Raw genomic sequence first — 21,500 nt, forward strand, 5'->3', positions numbered from 1 at the left:
CGAAGGACGTTTCAGAGGATGACCTGTAAATAGGGGTAATCATGGGAGCGGCGCAGTGAGTCACATGACTGACATTACCCACAGGTACAGTGGTGAAAGATAAGTTTGGAGGATCTAAAGAGTGACTACGAGTGGTCAAATATCTACAGTCAATTGTGCACCGACATCCCATCGCGCCATGTTGTAGAGTTGCGCATATCATCTTGTAGCTCACACAAGCCAGCAGTGCGAGCTCGCCATGGAGCCTGAAATCATCTAAGCAAGGCCAGCGGCCTGGATAGCGAAAGTTGCGGCCGCATCCGCACTGCTGCCGTAGCTGAGATGGCTCCCAGTAGCACCACCATCACCACCGCCACCGCAGATGGTATCAGAAGTACCGCAGAATTGCTTGACCTGGTCGGTTGAGAGACCGCCGATGGCCTGGCGCTTCAATGGGTCTCCGAACATGACAGCACCGCTGACATCCGTGGCAGAAAGGCCCTTGCTGAAAGCATTGTGCACGACCATGGCACCCTGAGAGTATCCTGACACAATGACCTTGGTGTCAGGGCATTGAGACTTAGCCTGCTTAACCAGGTCAGCCATCTTCTGGCCACCGTCACCACCGAGGTTGGCATTACCAGCAGCGGAAGCAGCATAGTCAACACCCTGGACGGTGACACGATCGTTGCCCAGCTTCTCGCGGATCGCCTTGAACATTGGCGGTCCAGAGACGCTTCCGACGTTGCCCATCTCTCCAGTACCGCGAGCGAAGACGACTGTCATGTCGGTGCAGCAATTCTTGTCAACGATGCCGTTCTCGTTTCCTCCAAAAGCGTTGGAGGATCCAGACTGTGGCTGACAGTTTGTGCCAATCGTGCCGGCTCCGCCAGTGTTGCCTCCACCAGTTGTGGTGGGTGCTGCAGAAGTACCGGTCTGCGAGGGCGTAGGTGTAACGGGCTTAGAAGGCGTTGTAGAACCGCCAGTACTACCACCAGTGCTGCCACCAAGTCCTCCACCAAGTCCTCCACCAAGTCCTCCACCTAGACCGCTGAGCCAGCTGCTCAAGCCCGAGCTACCTGTTCCGGTGCTTCCTCCACCCAAACTGGGGAGACCGGTTGGGAGGGAGAAACCTCCACCGCCAAGAGAAGGGAGACTTGATCCTCCACCAAGTCCTGAGCCTAGGCCAGAACCCAGTCCGGAACCCAGGCCGGTACCTGAGCCAGAGCCCAGTCCTCCGCTCGGTAGCGAGAAGGATGGTAGCGAGGGCAGCTGGGGATGCGGGAATGCGGTTGCGATGCTAGCGAGAGCGAGAACTTGGGCGACGTAGTACTTCATCTTGTTTTAATGTTTAACAGTTGGGTTTGAGGGTTGCTAATTTTGTGTTTAGAACAGTTCGTCTGAAGAATAGAATGTAGGTGCGCTGCACAACGAAGAACAAGACTGGCACCGAAAGCGAAGGTGGTGAGGGTGAAGCGAAAGTGAGATCGAAGTTGATGCCCATCGAACTCATGTTGGAAACCCACATCTTATACACGAAGGCGTGGCCAACTTTCCTGGAGTGCCATCGCAACAATCACGCCGTTAGGTTTCGAAACATTGCTTTTGCATCGGGGTGTGATGAAAGGAATGCCAAGGCATACTCCATCAACGCGACGTTTTTGTGGGCACGTTGCCCCATTTGCGGGAGGACGCTGATGTGTGCAGGGAAGCGTACCCATGTTTGCCGTGCCTGATCGCTGAACTCGTCGAATGACTCCCACATATCGTACGGGTATCCTGGATTGGCCTCGGCACGCTGTCAAAAAAAGGAAAGCTCTTGTTTCGATGACCAAGGATGGATGCGGGCGCATGACTTGAGCGACTGTTTCGGTCATCGAGCAGGATTGCTGTTGCACTAGCGGCGGACAGGATGCTAGGGTGATGTGTCAACCTCGACAGGTAGCGGCGCAGATCATGGGTTGGCTGGCATGAGGGAGCTGCGAATGTTGTGCGCAGTGTCCGGTTCAACATCCTGCTTCGCAGAGCAAAACGCGACAGCACGCCGTTCACACCGTCAAAGCCTAATATCTGATTTGCGCTAGCTACAGCCTTTCGGAATGGTTCGCGCAAAAAGGCTCCGCTGTCAAACGCATGTATAAGCTCTTCCAATGAGATGGAACCTTCGCGTTCTTTTTTTTGTGTCAGCCTTGTCAGCTCGGCTTGTGGTCGTCAATGCCTTGCTTGGTCAGGAACTTGCCAGGGATCAAACAGGACGAGGCTGCATCTTCTGCCAAGGGCTCAATGATCCTTCAATTACCACCCATGATCTTCTCCAGGTCGTGGACGGATTGCGATCAAGCAGAATGGCGTAGGGCTGTCTCATCCATGTCGACGGTGCGACACGCGACGGGCCTCGGCAGCCACCATGTGGGCCGTTTCACGATGACCCTGGTGCAGCATCAACCATGAGTCGTAAGTTGACTAGCAATCACTTCCATCAAGCCTATCAGATGTTTCGCCCTTAATCTACACCCGTGGCCAACTGTGACGCCTCTCAACGTCCCGAAAGCTTTCTTTTGCTACGCCATCGCGCCATCACGACGCCTTTGCCTGCACAGCCGCCTTCACCTCGTCCATCGCGTCATATCCGTATAGCCAAGGCTGTATCTCGGGACATGTCCACCGACTTGGGAATGCGCCTTTGAGTTCCTTGCCCAATTGGCCTAACATCAGTTCATCTCGCTTTTCCTGTTCTGGCCCGTCGCGCAGGTGGAAGTCTCTTCGCTGCTTGAATGTCTCCCGTACAATACCCTCGCCGCGTGCTTTCCGTAATTGTTGGAAGAGCTGGAGAGTTTCTGGTAGTTTGTCTTTCGAACTGAGAATCTCCGGCGCCAGTAAAAGTCCTAGAACGGCACCGTCCTCAATGGAAGAATTTGCGCCCTGAGCGAGATAAGGAAGCATCGGGTGACATGAATCCCCGACGAGCACAAGATTGCTTTGGGCGTTGATCCAAGACTCCATCTCGGCCCGGTGCATCAGTTTCCACTTATCCACTCTGTCCACACACCCAAGTAGCTGGGTTAACCTGAATCAATGTTAAATCCACAGCGCGAGAACAGGGTGGGGCAAGGGACGCATCTTACACTGGATCCCATCCCTCAAACAACCTTTTCATCTCGCTCGTGTCGCCTTCTGTCCTTGCAATACCTTCTTCGAGATCATCGGGCACGAGCAAGACCACATTGTACATTTTGCCCCCGCGCATACTGTATGCTACGGCGTGTGCATCTGGACCTGCCCAGAATCGACATGCGGGCGACTGCACCATCTCCCTAAGTTTCGGATCACGGATTTGATCAACCGTGAGCACGATGCGATATGCCAGGTCGCCTGTGGGCAGCGGAGGGTCTTTTCGTCCTAGCATGGTAGATCGGCACGACGACCATAACCCGTCTGCTCCGACAATGAGATCGGCGTCGTACTCCTTGCCATCCGCAGTCTTTGCACGCGCCCTGTCGCCAGTAGTTGAGCCAAAGTCCACGTTTGTTACTTTTGCGTTCAATACAACAACCACGCCCAGCTCTTTCGCGCGCTCGACCATCGCTTGCTGTAGATCCACTCGATGGCAATCAGAGAATGGCGCTCCATATTTGCGGCGGATATTTGCATCGAAGTTGTCTTCATGCGCGAGGGTCTTGCCGCGGTAGTTGTATACGGTCAATGTGGCGGGTTCGCAGACTCGATCACGGAGAGAGTCGTACACGGACCACTTCTGGAGGAGACGTGTGGCATTAGGTGTCAATTGGAGGCCAGCGCCTATCTGAAGTCACTATAAGTATACATGCCCTGTGCAGCGGGTCGCTGTCATGGCCGAGAACGCATACCTCAGCCAGCTCCCTTGCGCCCTCCAACACGGTGACTGCATGTCCTGACAATCCGCATTGTATTGCAGCGGCGAGACCAGACAGACCAGCGCCGACGATCAAGATGTCGAGTTTGTTTGACATGTTGGGCGTCTATTCTGCACTTGTGCCAACACGATTTTCCTGGCCAGCTCCGGTGATGGCGGGGAACAACAGTCGAGTTGAGTCGAGACAAACCGTGCGACGCGTCGTGATATTGTTGCTTCACTATACTTTGTCTGTCAGCCGGGCTTCAGATCTGTCGCCGGACGCGAGAGATGCTCTTGCGTGCGTGCACTGCATCGTGCAACCGGCTATTGTCTCTTCCGGGGGTGGAAAGTGGGGTCGGAATGCGGGGAACTCATCGGCGATGGATCTCTGCTGTTCCGAAACGCCGGGCGCGAGCGTGACTTCCATGGTTGAATCCCCACCACCCGCATAAGTATCGCACACTCTATCTTCAGGCTTGTTTTCACCTTGTGCATCGAAATCGAGATTCAACGTGGTGATGTCATAGGGTGTGGGACCTCGGGACCGAGTCGTTACCAGTCGGCAGTTGGAAGATGGTTTTTCACTTGAGCCATACGATCAACTGTTCTCCAAAGCACAACAACTAGTCACTATCATACAAGACCTCCATCAGCAGACTCAGAAGCAGCTCTACAGTACACACTCTTGGAACGCGGTCTTCTCTCTGAACACATGAGACAAGTCAGCTGTCCGCAGCGCATCTCGGCAGACAATGGGCCTCCCAGTGACAGTGCGATCATGTATTACTAAATCAAGCTCAGCGAACACTCTTGTCGTTGTTTGCGTATCCCGTCATGGCAAAAAAAGGGCAATAAGCTTTTCTAGAAGACCGTAGAATATTCGAAACGTGAAAACAACAGCGGAGATTGTCAACACTGCATGATCGTTTGTTCAATAGATGTCGACGTCTACCTGTCCGCAAAAACACCAGAACAGTCGATCGTCAAACTGTTCATATCCAATATTCTATGGAAAAGAGACGATGCGATACCAACAGGGGTTCCTGCAATATGAAGGGACATCCGGCTCAAACGATGTGGACCTATAGTCCACTTCCAGCCGAACATGTAGTTTGGCATTATCCTCCAACCTTTCATATCCGCATCGAAAGCTCGATTTCGCATCTCTAAAGACTTTGCAGCCACCAAAGTCAATGAATGTTGGAGGCAGATTTACCTCACCTAATTGTCTTAGATTCCTTAGCGTCCCCAATCAGAGAAGATTGGTATATGAAAAGGTCATGAGTGAAGATTAGTATACAGAAAGATTAGTATACAATGCAACGCTTTCCGAAGTAGATCGTTTACGAGACCTCAAATTCATATAAACACGCGTCTCAAATTTAAGGAGAATTGCCATTACATTCAATATCATAATGTCTCTACTTCTGAGACTACAGATGTAACAATGCTCCATAATTGCCTTGATGAATATCCTTCAGTCTGGAGCCTCGTTGTGAAAGTTGTGCTCGCAATGTTGGCAGAGATCGCGTGGGCACCACGTTGCAAGGCTAGCACGAAACACAAAGATTAGTGAACAGGACAAAGTGCGACGACTCTTGGCACCCCTCACCGTCTGCATACTAATCATGCCAATCACAATAGATAGAGAAGTGGTGGTTTATCACTTGTGTATGTATTGTCTTTTGCGCATCATCTTTTACATATTGTCTTTTACACGCTGCTAGAATTCAGTCACAGATATGGCGCTCCCTTCTGGCATTCTTGTAGAAGCCGAGGCCTTCGATAACTATGGAGGCTGGACTCTTGATTCCCAGTTCGTAGATGAGATGGGTTCTCCCTATCTACTCGCACACGGCATTGGTGTACCCGTTGCAGATGCTATGACAAAAATCTCTGTCTCTTCCGACGGCGATTACACAGTTTGGGTCAGAACGAAGGATTGGGTTCCCGGCCACCATCCAGGGCGGTTCGAACATTCGATCAATGGCAAGAAGTTGGACACCGTGTTTGGGGCCAATGACCAGGACTGGGCTTGGCAGAAAGCGGGAAAGGTCCACCTGACCAAAGGAACAACGCAGCTAGCATTGCACGATCTCACTGGCTTTAATGGGCGATGCGATGCAATATTTTTTACCCAGCAATCCGGAACGCCCCCAGAGGGCGGGGAGGGGGTTGCCCGAATTTGGCGAAAGAAAATTTCGGGCTTCCAGATCTGCCAAGCAGCGCTGGAGAATTCGATGTCGTAGTGATCGGTGGTGGAGTAGTCGGCTAAGCCGCTGCTCTTGCATCCCTGCGACTGGGAGAGCGAGTCGCCTTGATTCACAATCGTCCTCTTCTCGGTGGTAATGCGAGTATCGAGATTAGAATAGGTCCTCGCGGGACAAAGGGACCGTTTATCGAAGAACTCACTAAACGGAAGAGAGGCAATGGAGACCTTAATGCAAGGGATTTACTCGAGAAGGAGCCGAAAGCCACTATATTCCTGGAGCATACAGTCTACAACGCTACGACTTCGGGTCGCAATGTTATCCAGTTAGTCGACGCTCGCGATTCCATTACTGGACGAAAGCTGCGCTTTACAGCGCCTGTCTTCATCGATTGCACTGGAAGGGCTATCTTTGGGCATTTGGCAGGTGCGGAGACACTCTTCGGTATGGAGTCAAAGCGCCAGTATGGAGAGCGTTCCGCAGCAAGAAAAGCCAATAGCCTGCACCACGGGCATTCACTCTACTTTCGTACAGGAGATGCTGATAAGCCTGTCCCGTTTCCTGAGGTGCCATGGGCCATCGAAGTTGCCAAAGACTATGCTTCCCTACAGGGACAAAGCGAGAAGCCAGGCGTTGATAATGGTAAAGGCCCAACGCTCATGGCGCATGACGTCCCTGACAATCATAGCTGGAACCTTCCTGCGTCTCATTACTGGGAGTATGGGCAGTATCTTGACCCCTCCACTCACGGCGAGCATATTCGCGACCATTCGCTCTGTGCAGTGATTGGGGCTTTCTCGAACGTCAAACGAAGCAATCCGCAGAAATTCGCCAATCTCACATTTGAACATCTCGCTTTCGTAGCTGCCCAGGGCGAGTTCCGACGATACAAGGGCGACCACGTTCTTAGCGAGACTGAAGTGCGCCAACATAAAATTTCCACGATGCGGTCGTGAAGAACGAGGGCGCCTTTTGCTTGCACCATCCACCTGATCGCGATGCGAAATATGACTTCCGAATCAAGTTTCGGGAATATGACGAGAGAGACGACCTTCCCTACGATATCCCCTTCCGCTGCTTGTACTCTACCAATATCGACAATGTATTGATGGCAGGCAAGCACATTAGCGTTACCCATGTGGCAGGCTCTAACACAAAGTTCATGGCCAATGGTGGCCAGCATGTGATCGCGACCGCAGCCGGAGCCCATCTATGCAACAAGTATCGCACAACATCGCGAGACCTTGTCAAGAGTCATCTACCAGAGTTGCAAATTATCGCAAAATCTATCTCTGAGCACAACTTGTATCCACAAGGCGGAAATGCAGGGAAGGCAAAAGCACTTTTGTAGATAGAAAAATACGTTACTCTTCTTCGTCGAATATATTTGATGTCTGCTATTCTCTACTCTATATATAACCTCAATCTTGTAACTTTTATGCTCTTTTTTACGCAATGAGGAAAAAACAAATAACATTCGGGAAGATCAGCGCTTGACCCGAATCTTCTCTCTCGATTCATCAACAGCGATTAACAATCAACGCTACCTGGACTATAGCCTTCAGATAGATGCAGAGGGTGCTAAGCGCGTTCATAGGGGGGGGGGGGGGGCGGGGGTGTCGAGCTGTCGAAGAGAATAATAGAGTCTGAGGGCTTACGACACGGCGACGGAATCGAGCCTGTAGCTTAGAAGTAGTTACATGTTCCTGTTGGGAACGACAATATCGTACCGACATTTAACATGTGTCTGTAGCGACAAGACGTACGTTCATTGTGAGGGTAACGTGTCAAACAAGGAGATTATCGGCAATGGAACAGGCAACTGAGGTTTCAATATACAATAGAAACCGAGACTATCATTATGAACTCAATATCGCATGGTAGGAATATTACTCCCTTACTACAGGTATTGTTCCCACGTGTTCGGCTCAATCGATCGTAGTGAACCCATCTTCGACTGGGAGCTCTGCTGAATGAAGCTTGATAGCGATCTTCCGCATGTACAGCTCGCATGACCTGCAATTCTGCCACCCATCATCGCTTAACAGATGCTCTAGACGCCATTCACAGTTATCGTTATGAATCACAGCATCCGTTGAGCCGACATCATTGATATCAGCTGCAGCGTCCTCGCACTGTATTTGCTTTGATATACCTTCATCCTCTTGCGGGAGCACCCGCTCTGCTTTTTTGCCCTTCTTCTTTTTCTTCTTATCCGGCGCAGTTGCACTGAGCGAAGCCCATCCATTCGCGTTTTCCTCTTTCTTCTTACGCTCAGCCTCTTCTCCAGCCTCCCTTACGAGTCGCTCATTCTCTGTCGCTAGACGCTCTTCCTCTTTTAGCCGTGCCACCTCTGCCTCTTCTTGTCGCCTAATCTCATCGGCCTCCTTTTCTTTCTCGCGCCTTACATCTTCATCTTCATTCATTCTCGTCACCCTGTCCAACTTGGCTTTTAGCTTCTTCCCTCGGAACTTAGAAAGTCCCGCATAAGGATCTTTCTGCGCTCCAGGTTCGACTGTAGCAAGAGTGGCGACATCAGTGATAGCTGGTGTTGCACCAACCTCGGACTGGACGTCGGGTAGTGGCGCTGGAGGGGGCGCAGAGTCAGTCTTCAACATTGAATTCTTCTTGCTCTTCTTCTTTGGGACCCAGGAAACATCCCAGTCGTCTGACAATGACTGGACCTCGATTTCGTCAGATTTGTCTTGAATAACAGTAGAGCTTGCGGCGACAACACTTCGTTCTTGAGATTGCGCAATAGTCGCGTGCTCTTTTTGAAGCTGCTGGACCTCAACGATGTCTTTGTATGATTCCCATGACTGACCGTCATCTCTCTCTTTCACATAGGTTCTTTCCTTGCTGGGTGAAGGTGAGGCTAGTGGCGCATTGTCTTCCAGTCGGCTACCAGAGCCGTGACCCTGATCTTGAGGTTGCCAGGCACCCACTGAGTCACCCAAAGTTCCTGAGTGAGATCCTAGTAGCTCACCGTGTGCAGGCGCTGAGACTTTGCTTGCCGAGGTCTTCTCTTCATGTAACTTCTCTACTTCCTCGCTATAAAGGCCTACGAGATCTTGAGCCACTAATCCCGTCAATGTAGGGCTTTCAATACTTTCGAAGAAATTCGGCGCGGAGAATGCAGAGCGGTCGTGTTTGAAGGCCGATCGGACTTTCAGGGAAATGTAAGTCCGAAGCCAGACATGTTCGTCAGACGGCCCTGCAATAGAGTCTTCTCGAATAGCGCGTACGACATCATAAAGACTCATATCATTGCCCAGTCGCTCCAGCTCGATTTGCGCTAGAGTCTGGAGACCAGGTACACTGTACTTCTTGGCGGCTTCGAGGGTGAGCACAGCTGTCCGAAACTCATTGCAGACGATGTTGTTGCTCGTGGTTTCGCTATTATCGCCGTTCTCATCCTTAAGTGTTTGGTAGAGACCCGTGAGCAGGAAGTGTATCAAGACGTGACCAGTGTTCGCGTCAACATCAGCGAGGTGGATTTCACCTGTCCAAGGGTCAGGACTTGGGATGTTTCCCAACCTTTGTAGCACACTATCCGGGAGATAGTAGATCTGTTTGGTCGGGCCGAAGTATACGTTAACAGAGGGGCTTGTATATGGGCTGGAATAGTCAGCATGATTGTGCTTTCTGGAACGGAGCTGATCTGGCTAACCTTATAACAGGCCGAGGAAGCGCGAAATTGGCTGCTTTCGTGCGCTTTGTCTTTTTCGCCATCGCGATCAAATGGGTTCGCGTAGCACTTGTGGTCTGTATGGGCCTTTGGAAAAGCAAGAGGAGAAAGTATTTGAGCAGGCGCTCCAGTTGGAAACGAACGTCTTTATCTTGAACGGTCTATATCTACCCCCATGTTCGGTGCGTGCATGAATATGTGCTGAGGTTATCCTAACCAATCATTCATACGTTGTTCATGAAGGACTCGTGCATATGCGCAAACACGACACCCTGCATACCACGCCGCTCAGCCACTTGACCCCGCACATGGATCCTGAACATGATCAGAGGCAATTTCTCTAGATGGTGATCGCCGTGATAAGTGCATGTGGAGCACACCGTACCAAGGGCATCGCGCAGTTTGAACTTGATGCATGCTACTACTGCCATTGTAATCAGCTTAGGGATAACTAACTTTGTTTCCTGATATTTTGAGCCATCATTTGCTCGCAGGACCAAACGTCGAATGTATCACCTCGCGATGCTTTTTTGAGTGGTGATCGCACTGCGCATTAGTATATGCGTGCACCCCCGTGAGTTTGACTCGCAGACGCAGCCACGGCGCGTAATGTGTCACTGTACTATTGGTTCTAAGCTTGCGTAACGATTTTATAGGCTGGTGGTCTTGCACCCACTCATGTTTTATAAGCTGAACTGAGAAACCGTTCGCACTTGTTAGGTAGCCGCAATCCTGTCCAGGTAAGCTGCCATTCAGAAGCGTACTACGACTGGCCACACGATGAGCATCTGCGTATTGTGCAATCGCACTTTCGGCAGTGACGCAGCGCTCAAGCAACACAAGGAGAACTCGCCAAAGCATTCACCTTTTGACTGCACGACTTGCAATCGCTCTTTCAGTAGCCACAATGCACTTAGTCAACATCAAAACGATTCTCCAGTCCATAAAGATTCCAGGCGAGACTCAGTCACTACAGCAGTAACGCCTATTCCCGTCATACAACATGCCTCTTTGCCATCCTCAACATCTCCCAACGTCCCTTCGACGATACGAAATGGCCAGCGCAGTCGCCACACCACGACAGAAAATATTTCACGTGCGAACCCGACCTTCGAATCGAGTTTCACCTCGATTGAAGAAAGTTTGCAAGCCCTCACTATATCTGATATCGAAACGATGGTCGCGCAACCAAAGATTGGCCGAGCACACGTTCTCACACGACAAAAGGAGACACGGACTTCGTTCACGTTTCCTGAACTGCACCAACGTATTGCCGAAGCCGTCGCGCCGGCCATAACTTCGACTTGGTTCAACAACAATATAAATGCATCTTCTGAACACGAGCACACGACGTGTGTGATGGGGGAATTCAAATGCGAGAACAACCGATGCAGGAAGCACAGGTGGAGTAGTAAAGTCGTAGCCACAAAGATTAGGGGATACTCTTACAGTGGATACAGCGCCATCATATACAATCAGCGTTGCAGATTTTGCGACTGGCTAGGAAGCTTTGAACTGGACGAGGAGTCGTACGTAGAGCGGATTGCGTACAGGCTCAAGGTATGGGCAGGAGTAAAAGTTGACCGGCCGCCGTTCAGTCGCATTCGAACCAAGCCACATGAACGTGATCACTGCGAGGGCTGCAAGGTAGGAGATTGTCCATGGGTGGAAGGATCGGACAGCGAGATGTAGTCTCAATGTGGCGACATATTACAGATGAGGCGAGGCGGAATCTCACTACATCGGGAGTAAGGAGTTCAATGTACGTGGGAGCAATAGATTGGTTTCAATACTATCCTGGTCACACAAGCTCCACCTTGGTGCAAAGACACTGCTCGGTCTTGTCGATCACATTTGTATAAATCCACCCAGCATGCCGAAGTTCGATCATGATCTGAAGAGTGAATTCAGAACCTTCGCTTCTCCCTAGAGAAATGAACACCTTGAGCGCTTCTCAAACGATGGACCTACCTCTCGTTGGCCTCCTTCTAGGCATGTTCGCTATGTACATAGTTGCCTGTCGATTTCGGCGAGCAAAGCTTCCTCCAGGACCCCCTAGCCTTCCGCTGCTCGGGAATCTTCATCAAGCACCAAACAGTGCTCCGTGGGTAACCTTCACCAAGTGGATCAAGCAGTACGGCAACATTGTGTCGGTCAATCTTGGGGGTACCATTATCGTAGTCGGTGACTTTGAAACGGCGAAAAATCTGCTTGACAAGCGAAGGAACGTCTACAGCAGCAGACCGCGTCTTGTAGGATATTACGATGACGGATCGGAAGACATCACTGACCCGATATAACAGGTCATGGGGCACGAATTAGTGTGTAACAGCAACCCGATCGTTTTCAAACCTTTTGGCGATGATTATCTACTGCATCAGAAACTCCAAGCGCCGGTGCTGAGCCCGCGAGCAACGACTTGCTACACATCTATACAAGATCTAGAAAGTCAACAACTACTCAATGGCCTCCTGGACTCACCCGGGGACGTTGCGCACCGCGTTGAAGTGTTTGCAACGAGCTTAGCTTACTCGATGGCCTTTGGAATGCGCATTCACACTGGGAAGGAGTGGCAAGTGGAGCGAACTCGTGAATGCATGAAGAACTTTCATGTTGCTGGCCAGCCAGGAGTATGGATCGTGGATGCGCTGCCATGGCTCAACAACCTGCCTGCACTTATCGCACCTTGGAAGCGCAAGGCTGCAAAGTGGTTCCACGAGCTTGACGACCTGCATGTCAAGAGCTACAATGAAGCGCTCAAACGTGAAGGCTGGAACTGGGCGAAGTATTTCCAACAAGCTGTTGAGGCGCAGAGCATGACGGAGCAGCAGATCGCATGGGATGTAGGTATCCTAGCTGACGCCGGTGTTGAAACCATGAGCGCCACCATCATGATCTTCGTCCTCGCATGCGTCGCACACCCCGAGTGGCTCCCAAAGGCGCAGAAAGAGCTCGATACAGTTGTGGGTAGCGAGCGCCTGCCCGATTTTGGCGACATGAAGAGTTTGGTCTACATTCAAGCCGTGGTGGAAGAGGTGTTCCGCTGGTGCCACCCTCAGCAAGCGGGCATTCCGCACGCGACGACCCACGAGGACCATTACCAGGGCTACCTCATTCCCAAAGGCTCCGTTGTCATGCCGCTCTTCTCCGCGATGCGACACGACGAAGACCTCTTCGACAAGCCAGCAGAGTTCCGTCCAGAGCGCTGGATCGGCAAATCGCAAACCGGTAATTTCGGCTACGGACGCAGGATCTGCCCCGGTCGTTACATTGCGCGCAACTCAGCAAGCATTGTGATTGCACGCTTGTTGTGGGCGTTCAACATTCGCACGCCGAGTCGCGAGAAAGTAGTTGTGGAAGAGAGCATGTTCACTACGGGCTTTGTGTCGTCGCCGAAACCGTTTGCGTGCGTCTTGGAGCCCCGGAGCGCGACGCATGTTCGCGTTATGCGGGAGTCCTTCGAGAAGGCAGAGAAGAACATCGCCATCCTTCTCAGCGAAGTCCCGGACAAGCATGACGCGCTGGGTATCAAGGCGCGTGCCTAGTGCTTGTCCACCGTCGGCCTTTACGCAAGTGGGAACGGCGACGCCGCCCACGAGCGAACCGCTGGGCTCAACCACGGCGCCACGTTGCGACATGGTGGCGCTTTAAAACTATCGAGTTCATTCACATGAGCCGAATAGTCTTAGCTCAAGTCGCAGCTTGTCTGCTTCCGCATCTCTATGGTGCCGTTGGAGAGTGACGCGCGCATGGCCGTGCTACGAGTGTTTACGAAAGGCGCGAAGAGGGGTGACGTATCGAGGGTCGGCCGCGCGGGCGGGACATGGTCGTGGAGGTGGTGCTGAATGCGCGCGAGCGCATCGCGTTGTACATAGGGTCCTTAGAGGCCGGCGGTTTGGGCTGTGGGCTGCCTTCGACGACGGGTTCGCGTTGTGGGTAAGGATTGGGATAGTATTGGAGGACGACGTATCGCATCTTAGCGGGCGAGCTCAAGAGCTGACCCGCCCATGTCCAAAGTGCCATTGCAATACATATGGGTGGTTTGTGTTTGCGCAAGGCGTTCAGTTCGTGAGGCGATGATTGCCTGCCGAAAAGTGGCGGTGCTGTCCTGTCACGTGCGCTGTGGCGGCGGCGCTACCCCGCACTGACTGCGTGGTTCTCATACTGTATGCAGCAACGCTGTGGTATTTTTCTTTGGAACGGCACCTTATTCCTCATAATGGCTTGTAATTTCGATAAGAACGGAACCTGCGCTACCGTCGGTATAAGCTTTGAGACCGCGGGACGATAGTGCTTAGGGACGGCACAGTCTCACATGGCCCGTCAATCTCATTCCTGCCTGCCAAGGCTTTTCTCAACGCGACTTACGACCTTTTACGGGAGAAGTGTAGTCAAAGGCTATGCTCCTCCTTGCATACCAAAACAATAGAGGCGCGAGGAAAGCGACGACACCTTTGCAGTTGCTAAGCGAAATTTGTGTTTTTGCGACCCTGCGCGCTGCTGCATCTTGTGCTCGCACTCTGTCGCAGTGTTAAGGCGAAGTGAAAGAAGGCGTCCAGCTCCGCAGCCAGCGACGCAGATCGCGCAGAATCCACCTATCCACCGCTCCACATCGCTTCAAGACTACCTTACTTATCCCTCGTCACTTCTTGATTATTCTTCCCGTCTGTGCTCAGCATACACATTCAAAGCGAATCCTCAGGCCAGTACGAAATCCTCTAAAGGTCCTCGCGGACGGCGTTCCTGGAACTGCGACGATGATGTGAACGCGCCATTTGGGCGGCGTATGCCATTGCCTGGCTCGAATTGATCGATAGTGGGCACCGTCATATACTGGGTGGGGTAGGTCGATGTACAGTATCGGGCCCTGATCTAGACCCGAGATTCGGGAAGCAATATCGGCGTCAACACTGCGTATTACAACGGCCCTAGCGTTGGACCACGGCACGTGTGTATAAGAGATGTGGCTTGGATCTAACTTGTTCGGAAACAAGAGACCAGGTCACGAGGCGGAACTATTGCCTCTTCGCATGTAGCTGTACCGGCTCCACATCTTCCCCAGGTTTTCCCCCACAATATCAAGATGTAGAATTTGTACATGCTCACTAGCAAATAGCCCGAATTACGAAACGTCCCGAGATGGAACCGGTATATAAGTCCAGCCCACAGAGTTGATGTTACCTTCATACGGCGCATACGCAAACATCCAGCTTTACGAACATGTTCGCATTCACAGCTTTAAGCGCCTCTATTCTTGCCTTCTCTGCCCATGTTTTAGCGATCCCTACCACCCCTCATCGCGACAGCTATGTCAACTGGAGGAACTTCAGAGCCAATGGCGTCAACCTCGGTGGGTGGCTTTGTCAGGAAGCCACGATCGATCCATATTTCTGGGGGACATATTGCAACGGTACCGCTGATGAGTGGAACTGCTGTGCCAGACTTGGCGACAAGTGCGCATCGGTCTTTGAGGAACGCTATGCGACGTACACCACTCGCGATGATGTCGATAAGCTTGCGTCGGGCGGAGTGAATCTTCTTCGCATTCCGACCACCTACGCAGCTTGGATCAAGGTTCCAGGGGCGCAGTACCATTCGGGCAACCAGCAATCGCACATCAAGAGAATCGCTTCATACGCTATCAAGAAGTATGGCATGCATATCGTGCTCGATATTCATGGTCTCCCGGGTGGTATCAACGGTCTAGATATTGGGGAGGTGAGTCCTTTCACACGTGTAGTGCTTGCCACACGCATCGACTGACTATTTCCAGCGCGTTGGCAAATGGGACTGGTTTAACAATCAGACCAACCTTGACCTGTCACTCAAAGCTGTCGACGAAGTCTTGTGGTTCATTCAGCGCTCCGGAAGTCCGCAATCATATACCCTCGCTCCCATCAACGAACCAACAGACAACCCTGACTTTTCCAAATTCGGCACCCCGGCGGCGTTGTCAGACGATGGTGCTGCGTGGGTACAAAGGTACATTGATGCCGTTATTGAGCATACCAAAGTCGTGAACCCAAAGATCCCAATCATGTTCCAGGGCAGTTTCAAAGGCGAGCCATTCTGGTCAGGCAACTTCGCCGCAAGCACCAACATCATCTTCGACGTGCACAACTATTACTTCGGCCGCCCCAGTGATTCAGACAACGTGACCACGAGCATTTGCGCAGATGCAAAAAGGCTAGCTGGCGATGGAAAGTTTCCCGTGTTCGTGGGCGAATGGGCGATCCAGACCTTGTCGAACAACAAATTTGCGAATCGCTTCAAGAACTTGAACACCGGGCTCTACGCATACAACAAGTACACGCAAGGGAATGCGTACTGGACAGCAAAGTACTTTGGCAATGTTTCAGTTGCGGGTCAAGGGGTGCAGGCAGACTATTGGAATTATCTCAACTTTATCGACATGGGCATCATTGATCCTGCCGCGGGTCGGAGGAACTGTGCATGATTGCGATTCTACTTGCAACTACACCTGTATTCAGATAATGCGCGTTGCTACTTCATGTCATATCGATGTGGAACCCGACGCTGATGTTCTTCTTCTCTACACTTTAGGGTTAGGATTACCCCTCGAGAGCGAGGTCCTTTGATGGGTAGTCGCCCGGCCACTCGTCGGGCCCGACCAAAAACTGGGCAGAGATCTTACCCTGCCACTCTGCGAAATCTTTAAGCTTCTCCTGTGTGGACAGATCTGCGCCCCGCCCTTCCGACGCAACGCCAAAGAAAAAAATTCATGAACCCAGAGCCACCAAGGAGCAGACAAGACAGCAGGCGCGCACCATTCTCTCCAGTAATGTGGTAGTAGTGCGGGTTGTCACGGGGTCCCCACAGCCAGTCTCCGGGGCGGCCGACTATCTTGGTTATGCCCTTAGGCTCTGAGACATAGAGAGTGAATTCGCCCTCGAGGATGTAGAAACCTTCCTCTTCGAGCGTGTGTACGTGCGGAAAGACAATGTCGGGCTTGTGCCAGGTGACCTCGAGGAGCTCGAAGAGGCCTCCGGTCTGGTGGCCCTAAGAGTGAAAGACAAGATCGACACCGGTCATGACACCGCGGTTGACGTTCAGCTTGAACCTGTTGCTGGGATCAGACTTGAAGGGCCGATTGACCTTGCGGTCACTTTCATCGGGCATCAGCAGCCGGGCGTTGGGCGTCTGTGGACCGTTGGACGCAGCAGGCCGTATCGACTTGGGAACATCTTTCTTGTCTTCGTAGAGGCCTACGCCGTACTCGCCAAACGCCCTATTCCTCAAAGCAGTCTGTTCTTCAGGCGACCTAAGTTCTAGCTAACTTTATAAGGTTGTAGGATATAGACCCTTTATCCCGTTAAAACTAGTCTGTGCGTAAGAAAATTAACTAGTTATCCTAACTATATATCCTAGGTTAATATTAATATCTTTTATCTATAGGGTATTAAGTTAGATAGTAAAGATATTAAGTTAGATAATATCTTTAGGATAAAACTTTAGTTTAGCCCTAATATAGGTATAAAATAATATACTTATATTAAGCCCCCCTAGGCCTTAGGGATAAGGCCTATAGTATTATCTTATATTATATTACTAAGAAATTTTAAAACTAAGCCTAAACTATCTTAGTATATTTAGAAGTCTCTTTTTACCTATAATACCTCTCTATCTATCCCCTATATTACGCTTAGCTATACTACCTTAATATCCTTACTATTATAATTACTACTAATACTACTTAGAGATTAAGTAGAAGCTCTATTATATTATAGTAATTATATTTTAAGAGTGTAAGTACTACTACTATTATAATTATAGTTATAGTTATAGTTATAGTTATAATTATAATTCCTTTTAAGTAGCTATAAAGCCTATATATTAGTAGTACTATCGCCTAAACTCCTCTATAGCTACTACGTACCTAATAGGTCCTATCGCGCTATATCCTAAGCCTCCTACGTTATTATTATTATTATTATTATTATTAAATTAATTATCTACTACCTTATTAATACTTACCCTATATATATAATTATTAGCTATACTTACTTAATATAATTATAAGATAGGGATAAGCTAGCTAAGGACCTACTATAGCTATTTATTATAGTCCTTACTTATAACTATTTTAATATACGCCTCTTACTCTATTATAAGTATACCCCTAGCTACTATTATATTACTTAGCTTCTTAATATAAATATTCTACTCTATAGAAATAAATAACCTTACTTCTATATTTATCTTAGTACTAGTAAGTAAAGTAATACTACCTAAGTAGATAAGAGTTATAGTAAATAAGCTATTTATATAAAAGAGAATTTTATATTAGTCTTTAGTAGTAGTATTTAATAAGTTAAGAGAGGAGAAGTAAGTATTTAAGAAGGGGCTTAAGATACTATAAGATTTAAGATTATTATAGTTTAGGCTAATTTAATCCTTAGTACTAGTACTTTATATTTATATTTATATTAGTATTAAGTACTATTTATAACTCTAGGAATAGCTACTTAACACGTTTAATATAATTATTAATTATAAGGCGTATAGTATTAAAGAAGGTATTTCTTTTTAGTAGTAAGCTTTAGGATAGAGTATTAAAGTAAAAGTTAAGAAATAGAAATTTAAAGAGCTATTAGTAACTTATATATTTTTATAGCCTTAAGTACTATAGTTATAAGCTTAGAAGTAAGCTATAAACTATAGTTATTAACTAAAAAACTCCTTTTCTACTTTAACTTTTCTTTTACTTTAACTCTTCTTTTACTTTAATTCTTTTTCTTCTTAATATTACTATAACTTCTTAGAACTACTTAAAGTTTAAATCTTTAGTATTTACTTATTTATTATTAAACTATATATAGCTATATATAATAAAAATAAGTATTTAAGAACTATACCTTTACTATAATTTATTATAGTATCTTTTAATAGTATTATACTTATATCTTTTACTAGTACTTTTAGTATTTAAATAAGTTATACTTTAACTTACTATACTCTAAGATATAAGAATATAGTATTAATATATATAATATATATAATATAGATAAGAAGGGCTTCTTTCTTAGTATAGTAAACTATACTAAAAAGATCTGCTCTAAAGTAGTTTAGGAGGTAAAAGAGTATACTATAGTATTAAAGGATAGTTATAAAGAATAGGTAATACTATTAGCTTATATATATACTTTTAGTAATATATTACTACCTACTCTTATCTACTAAGGTACCTTTAGGATTTAATTAAGCTAAGTTAATAATCTTTTAGCTAAATAATACTAGATTTTTATCTCCTACTTAGTAATAGGATAGTTAAATAATACTTTAAGACTTACTTAGCTTTAGTAGGTATTTAAGTACTATACTACTACTAAAGCTTACTAGTAATAGTATCTTCTACTTCTTAATAGCTATAGTAGCTACCTTATACCTAAGTTTTTAGAGTATTATAAAGCTAAATATATTATAGTTATAGTATATCCTCTATATTTAACTTATAGCTTATAGCTATTAGATATTATACTCTTCTTACTACTTTTAAAGTACTATACTAAGTAGTTTACCTAGTACCTCTAGTAAACCTAAGGCCTCTTAAGGATTACTAAATATAACTTCTTTAGTAATTTTTAGCTAGTATAGAGCTCTATAATAACTTATAATCTTATTTTAAAAAGTTTCTAAGCTATAAGTTTATAGCTAATAAAGGTAGACTTAGCATTTTAATACTTTAATAACTACTTATAATAATAAGATAATAATTTAGGAATTAGAGAGTAAAGTAATATTAATACTTAGCCCTAGCTATAAAAGATTTTTAATACTATAGTAGTAAATAAAGCTAAAGTTAAACTAAAATAGCTATAATAGAGCCTATACTTACTATAAATTAATAATAAACTTTTATAACTCTAAAATATAAAGCTTTATACTAAGATTAACCTTATTATAAAGTAATTAACTAAGTCTATAATACTAACTATATAAGAGGGTAATAACTAGTATAGTAATACTATATTCTATAGTTTATAAAAGCTTACTAATAAGTATATATATAAAGTTACTAAACTAAATAAACTTATATAACTATAACTTTAAAAAACTTATAATAAAGAGATTAAAGTAGTAGTAATAGCTTATAAGAAGTAGGTTTAAGAAGCTTTAAAAGTAGCTTAATAATAAGCTAAAATTAAGTATAATTATAAGTATTAATAATATACTAAAGAACTAGCTATATAATAGGCACTTATAAAGTAGTAATAATAAGCTATAACTACTTAAAAATATTATAATATAGTAAATTAGTATAAGTAAAAAGGTTTATATAAAGTAGTAAAAAATATAATAGAGTATTTTTATATTACTACTATATTAAGTTAACTTAATACTAGTCTACTAGTATTATCCCCTCTACTTAAAAATAGCGTATAAGGCTACTAAATTAAGATACTAGCGTAATATAAGTAGTATAAACGCTATAGTAATATCTATATAATAATACTCTTAAAAATCTTATAATAATAGATATCTAGTGTAGTTTAATAACCTTATATTTGCAGTTATCTAATATTAGTAGGGTGGCTTAACCCGCGAAGTGGCTTGACCCGCGCATAGGCACTGTAACATCGTATCCTTTGTTAAGGAGAGGTCTTTGCTTGTTACTTGTTACGTTTTACCTACCGTAGTAAGCACCGTAGAAAGCACCGTAGAAAGCACCGTAGTAAGCACCGTAGTTACCACTGTAGTAAGCACTAAGTATAACGTGTTCCTAGGTATCCTGTGAGATTGTGGCGCCTTAGTGTCCGCGTACGAGCGTTCTATGATCAACACTATACTCTGCTGCAATTTGAGTATGTATAAGCTTTCCTCTAGGCTTTAGCGATTCTATAGCTGTAAATACAGTCTTCGTTAAGCTTATATTGATAGAGTTGTTGCGTGTTAGAGTTCTGGTGTTGCATTAGGAAAGCGGGCATTGAGCTGGGTAGCACGGTAACGTATATCCCTGCGTAGCGGGACACGCTGTGTGCTGGGACCGGCTAATTAATTTGCAGATTTTGGGTAGAAGTCCGTGATTAAAGCGAGCTGATTGGCTAGTCCACGCATATAGGGATGTAAGTTATTGCTGTTCCGCTATCTTGCAGAGCGTCGCGCTGATTTTAGTTAGGCCGGTAGATGAGAGGTGAAATACGATAACTAATATCGATAACTAATATATCGCTAAAGCTTGACTAGCTTACATTTCGAGTTGCTGCTAGTAACACTGCGGGAACCTATTCTATATAAATCTTCCTCTCGAGGGCAAATCTAACTTACTCCTATCAGTTCGCTTGTAATCAATTTAGTATGAAAGCTATAATTGTTACTACTATTTTTTTTACGACAGTCTTTAGTTAGTGTCGTCTAGTAGAATGGTGTAAATCTAAAAAGTGTACAATAGAAGAAGTGAGTATTCTGAAACCTCTTTAACCTTCTTACATTTGAATACGTGCGCTTATAGGCACGGCAGTTATCAAGATCCTGTGACTTCGGCTTTACTAACGACTCCTACGCCTGTAATCCAGTTTGTTTTTACTACTAATTACTTTCCGTAATATACTAAAGAAGTAAAAGGGACAGATATGCTAGATTGGAACCTGCTTAGGATGCAATGCTGTAGGCCGATGCTAAGTAAGCTATACTCTAAAAAATTAAGTATATACTAACAAATAAACTAGTCTTGCACTTGATAATGCGTAAGTACAGTATATAAGTTATCTAAACGTTACTAAAAGATATT

The 21,500-nt window shown here is 46.8% G+C and overlaps 5 protein-coding genes across 5 annotated transcripts; 2 read left to right on the plus strand and 3 right to left on the minus strand.

The window, feature by feature from the left end:
- Positions 1–255: 255 nt before the first annotated feature.
- Positions 256–1,317, minus strand: ACET3X_005617 (uncharacterized protein; the record flags this gene model as incomplete). Its single annotated transcript, XM_069451842.1, has 1 exon — positions 256–1,317. One exon carries the CDS (start codon positions 1,315–1,317, stop codon positions 256–258), a length of 1,062 nt encoding a protein of 353 aa, XP_069307661.1.
- A 1,163-nt stretch (positions 1,318–2,480) lies between these two features.
- ACET3X_005618 (uncharacterized protein) lies at positions 2,481–4,139 on the minus strand. The gene is made up of 3 exons (XM_069451843.1): positions 3,846–4,139; positions 3,105–3,781; positions 2,481–3,046 (listed from the first exon to the last, which is right to left on the minus strand). Exons 1-3 carry the CDS (start codon positions 3,966–3,968, stop codon positions 2,557–2,559), a joined length of 1,290 nt encoding a protein of 429 aa, XP_069307662.1. The 5' UTR covers positions 3,969–4,139; the 3' UTR covers positions 2,481–2,556.
- A 3,782-nt stretch (positions 4,140–7,921) lies between these two features.
- Positions 7,922–9,872, minus strand: ACET3X_005619 (uncharacterized protein). Its single transcript, XM_069451844.1, has 2 exons — positions 9,734–9,872; positions 7,922–9,681 (listed from the first exon to the last, which is right to left on the minus strand). Exons 1-2 carry the CDS (start codon positions 9,793–9,795, stop codon positions 7,992–7,994), a joined length of 1,752 nt encoding a protein of 583 aa, XP_069307663.1. The 5' UTR covers positions 9,796–9,872; the 3' UTR covers positions 7,922–7,991.
- Positions 9,873–10,474: 602 nt separating this feature from the next.
- ACET3X_005620 (uncharacterized protein) lies at positions 10,475–13,802 on the plus strand. The gene has a single exon (XM_069451845.1). It carries the CDS (start codon positions 12,058–12,060, stop codon positions 13,294–13,296), a length of 1,239 nt encoding a protein of 412 aa, XP_069307664.1. The 5' UTR covers positions 10,475–12,057; the 3' UTR covers positions 13,297–13,802.
- A 1,169-nt stretch (positions 13,803–14,971) lies between these two features.
- Positions 14,972–16,208, plus strand: ACET3X_005621 (uncharacterized protein; the record flags this gene model as incomplete). The annotated part of the gene is made up of 2 exons (XM_069451846.1): positions 14,972–15,469; positions 15,525–16,208. The coding sequence occupies 2 exons, from the start codon at positions 14,972–14,974 to the stop codon at positions 16,206–16,208; spliced, it is 1,182 nt and encodes a 393-aa protein (XP_069307665.1).
- Positions 16,209–21,500: the final 5,292 nt, after the last annotated feature.

This window comes from Alternaria dauci, chromosome 4, assembly GCF_042100115.1.
Source record: "Alternaria dauci strain A2016 chromosome 4, whole genome shotgun sequence".
Classification (NCBI taxonomy): Eukaryota; Fungi; Ascomycota; class Dothideomycetes; order Pleosporales; family Pleosporaceae; genus Alternaria; species Alternaria dauci.